Source organism: Montipora capricornis, chromosome 2 (assembly GCF_036669925.1).
Source record: "Montipora capricornis isolate CH-2021 chromosome 2, ASM3666992v2, whole genome shotgun sequence".
NCBI classification, from domain to species: domain Eukaryota; kingdom Metazoa; phylum Cnidaria; class Anthozoa; order Scleractinia; family Acroporidae; genus Montipora; species Montipora capricornis.
In genome coordinates, this window is record NC_090884.1 from 26,230,872 (window position 1) to 26,235,871 (window position 5,000).

The 5,000-nt window shown below is 39.8% G+C and overlaps 1 protein-coding gene across 1 annotated transcript in view; it reads left to right on the plus strand.

The window, feature by feature from the left end:
- The first annotated feature begins 3,814 nt into the window (after positions 1–3,814).
- The window catches only part of LOC138039183 (geranylgeranyl transferase type-1 subunit beta-like), a 30,051-nt gene continuing 28,865 nt past the window's right edge, over positions 3,815–5,000 (plus strand). Inside the window, exon 1 of the mRNA XM_068885369.1 lies at positions 3,815–3,945. Coding sequence (XP_068741470.1) covers positions 3,824–3,945 — 122 coding nt within the window. The 5' untranslated portion in view covers positions 3,815–3,823. The remainder of the gene's footprint in view (positions 3,946–5,000) is intronic.

Here is a 5,000-nt window from a genome sequence, read left to right on the forward strand (position 1 = left end):
ACAGGAATCAGAATTAAACACAATGGAGTTCGATTTGACAGCACAGCACCTTGATAATTTGATCAGAAATCTCTCGGGTTTTCGTCTTAAAGTGGATCAGATTCCCAAAGATGGAAACTGCTTTTTCAGAGCAACTGCAAGACAGTTACACAAGCATTTCATCCTGCAAGGTTCGGACGAACTAACTCGACAGCATATTTTATCAGTGGGTCTCGGAAAATCTGAGGAACTTGACGCCAAAAACTTAAGGTTACTTTTTGTAAAAGAACTTAATGAAAACATTAATGAATACAAAGAATGGACGTCTAGCACCTCAGCTATCGTGGATATAGAACGTTTTAAAAAAGATGGTTTTTTCGCCAGTGAAATTGGTGATCTCTGTGCAAAGGTCTGTGCTAACATCCTCCGTATTCCAATTGTCCTCATAACAGCTTTGCCGACTGTTCCTTCCATTCCATTCCTGCCAAAAGTTTTTGTCACTACTACACCCATTTATCTGGCTTACGACCATTCAGGACCAGGTCACTATGATGCTACTAAAGGTGAAAAAATATTTACACGTTCGAGTTTTTATGATAACAGTTATTATTATTGTGCTATCTGCTACAAACTTGCCAACTCAGTTCACGGAGTAAACCACTTACTAGGCGAGACTCCGGATATTAAGGTAGCTCGAAATAGTTTTCATTTTGTCGAGACAAGTTTTACAAATTCTTTTCTAAGGACAGCTTGGTTAATCTTACCGATGTGAAAATTTACGCCATAGACAAATTAAACGTCATAAATTAATTACATCGTATCTTATTCAAGAAAACTGTTAGCATGGCAACTACATGACGCATCTATTTGACCCCTCAAATTCACCATGAAAAAAAAGGCCGTTGAAATCTTCTCAAACTGATATATGATACCAGAAGGGCGGATTAAAGAAAAAAACAACTCTTCGACTATTGCTTTCTCATTTTCTTCCTACCTACAGAATTTCTTAAAAAACGATATATCTATAGACAGCGTTTTGATCTCCGTTTGTAACCAAACATATGAAAAATTTTACCGACCAAAAGCGGAAAAATATAGATGCCTGAAGTTGGAAAATGAGGAAAAATTCCAGGGCGACTGAATCCACGTTTACGTATGTGCAAAATATGCCCGTTCTTGGAACGACCGGTAGACAAGCGAAAGGCAAGATGTCATATTCCAGCTGTTTGTGCGAAGCCGTTTGTGAATAGGAGATATTTCCCCGTTCAACCATTTCATTATGGATGAGAAGAAGACTTAGCAAAATCAAGCGGGCGACAATAACGTTTGCATAAACGTGCCTCGATCTCTATCTACTGCAAGAGGTGTTCTCTTGTCTAATAGTCTCTGTTTATATTCGCGATAGCGAAGTCGACGTCTTGTCTTTGGAGTCATCTCCGTGCTAAGCATTCAAGAATTCAACTCTATCCATTTATTTGGCTAGTTAACAGAATCGCCTGTACTACTTGCACCATAAAACTATTTTGAGCCTCTTTAAACCATTGGAAGCATTCTTGGCATCTTGGCGAAAAATTAAGAATAGCGAACACCGCAAAGAAGAGGCTTTTGACGATGACCCCTATTATAATGTTATGCTGGTTTATTCACAGCTCTGCACCTGGAAGGCTCTTCATCGGTTAAAGCCTATGAAGGCCCCTAAAACACAACTAAGAACAATAATTTTAAATTGAATGAAACATATGACAAGTGCAACTGGTACGGTTGAGAACAGTTTTATCGCTTTATTTGAATAATTGCTTTTATTACCGAGACTCTTTGTTTCCTTTATATTGTTTGATCTCCCCTAGATAGATATCCTACTGTAACAGTTAACAATTGAAGATAATAGGACATAACAATCATAACTTACCATTGGTTAATCGCGGTAAATATTTCTGCAGTTATTTCCTTAACACTAGTTTCGTTCATTTGTTTGCAGAATTATCAGTTCTACCTGAATCCAGACCAAATGAATTCATGAGAACACGGTGTACCTGCGGAAAGAACACCAAAGATCCCTACAAAATATCGTGCACTTCTTCTAAATGCCCGTGCAACAGGCAAAGTCAATCTTGTTCCAGGAAATGTCGCTGCTATAATTGTAAGAATGAAAATATCAACGCAGCAAAAGAGTCACAGAAGCCGTCTAGTAAAATAGGAAATAAAGGGTGTACATGTGGCAACACACTAAAATACAACAAAGGAGCTAATCAGTTATCTTGCAGGGACGGTGAAAGAAAGCTAAAGTGCCCATGTGTTGCTAGACGAGAGGGCTGTACAAATATGTATAGGTGCCGCAACTGCTCCAATATTTTCCAGACTGGTGGTATTTCGGTGACACCTCTCTCAGAGAGGAAACGAAGAAGGGAGACAGTCTCGTCGTATAGCAGAAAATTTGGAAAGAAGTTTCTGAGTGCTGAAAGTGCTCCATTGAAGTCAGGACCTTGAAGGATCTTGGAAACCTTGTGTCTAATAGTTTGCCACGAAGTTCTCGTAGTTAATGGCCTTCCAAATAATTCCATAAACTTTGCGTCCTTGTACAATTTTGTAGCGGAATCTAACGAGACGAAAGAGTTGTCTCTGCCAATTGCCAATTGCCAAGGTGACGTGGTAATAATGTAACAGGTAACAGGTAACAAGATAACGGGGTAACGAGGTGACATGGTAACAAGGTACCTGGGTAACGGGGTAACAAGGTAACAATGTAACAGGTACCAAGGTAACATGGTAACGAGGTAACAGGTAACAGGGTAACAAGGTAACATGGTAACGGGGTAACGGGGTAACATAACAACAGGGTTACAGGGTAACGGGTAACAGGGTAACAAGGTAACATGGTAACGGGGTAACAAGGTAACGGGGTAACGAGGTAACATGGTAACATAACAACAGGGTTACAGGGTAACGGGTAACAGGGTAACAAGGTAACATGGTAACGGGTCAACAAGGTAACGGGGTAACGAGGTGACATGGTAACACGGTAATAAAGTAACAGGGTAACAGGCAACAGGGTAATAGGGTAGCAGGGCTACAGGGTAACGGGGTAACGAGGTAACGAGATACCGGGGTAACAGGTAACAGTCTGATAAGGTTGCAGGGTAACAGAGTATCAAGGTGACTTTGCATCCGTCTAACAGAGTAGAAAGACAACTGGGTACATTAAACTGCCAAAAGAAGTACGGTACATAATAATCATCATATATGAAAAAAAAAGAAGTACGGTACATAATAATTATCATATATGAAGTACCTACCGGCTCTCCGATCCGCGGCGCTGGCCAAGAGGATCGCAGCTCTGGGAACGAGAATGTTTCACAACACTCTCATTCTAGCCCCCACTCGCTTTTCACACGCAGTTCTTTTCGTTTTCTCGACTATCTGAGAGCCTGGAACAGGCTATCTCATTCATGCTCAGTTTAAATAAGATAAAACTAATAAGATATGGACATGATATTGCTCAGCGGTCTAAGCCAGGCTGGAACAGCTTGGCTTAGGGTAGCAGTGTTGAAAGGCCCACGCGAATTTTGTATAGACAAAAGGGTGGGCGGTTGGGCTGGTCCTCATTGACTGCTCCGCTGGCTGAAAACTAAGCTAGAAAAGAGTGTTCTGCTCCAATCATGTATTTATAGTCCTGCTATACCCTCGTGCACGTACCTGCGTGCATTCAATCCTCAAAAGTATTCTATTTTTCGCGTTTTACTTTCGCATATCATTACGAGTGTTACGAACAGAAGACAAAAAAGTGCCCATTCTTATAAACCATTCCAGTACAGCTTACATGAAGGTGTAGCTTCCACTGGTGAGGATGGAGGGCGATGAGGAGTCCTGTGTTTTGAATGAGGATTTCGTTTGTAAAAAGCATGTTACTTTCTTCAAGCGATCTCTAGATATTCTTCCGTCAGCATACTCTTCCTTAGACACCAGCAGGTTAGTTGCTTAAGAGTTAGTGGGCTCTCGATTTCCTTTCGAAACCTGCAAGCGTACAATCGTTTGACTTTAATTTAATACTGTGCATATACCTAATCCCGGTAAATTGTGGAAGGGAAATTCTTCTACTCTTCTGCGTTTTCTTAATGGTATTAATCAAGCTGACATACTCTCATTTATAACTCATATTGTAGCCTGTAAAATCTCTTGCGCAGAATATAACCGGGAGAGTCAGTGAATTCGTTTTAGATTTAACATTCTCTCTGACAGTATAATCTTCAATATTGGTTGTATGTAGGGAAGACTTCTGTACATACAAAGATCGTTTCCTTGGCATTAGTAAACCACGAAACAGCGAAACGAAGCACCAAAACACCATGTGTGACTCCACCATTCATAACCGATGCAAAGGTTGGATTTGAGATTATATATCAGGCCTAAAACGTTATTGCTCCTAATTCATTGAGATTAAGATTAGGATTCCGATTAAGACTGAGATTAAGAGCAATAACGTTTTACACCTAAAACAATATTTGTTCTCAAATCCAACCTTTGTAGGTTAGTATTCAATGTGTGGTGGGGTCATACATGGTGTTTTGGTGCTTTGTTTCACTGTTTCTTTGTTTAGTAATGTCCTCTTTTTCTTGCTAAAATTTTCCAACAACTTGGACAAAAAAAACATTTGTTGAATTGATAGAGAATATATAGCAGAGCTCCCACATAGCTTGATAGCTCACATTGCAGAGTAAGTGCAGCCCATTCACATATCCCTGGGCTCAAGTCACATTCAAGACTGGGTTTTTTCAGGCTTCTTTCACAACTGATCAAGCTGCTTCATAATTGCGATGATCACTTTCAGTTTCACTTTGAATTATAAAAAAAAACTACCCACTTGTCTTAATCAATCTTGCACAATCATCACAGCCAAAGAAGATTATGTTACTAGTAGGATCAATATTTAATGAAAGTTCAAATTTCCGCCCAAGAATTTTAAATGAGAACCAAACGTTTCGAGGGTACTCCCTCTTCATCAGTGGTTTGATAACAACTGAAAA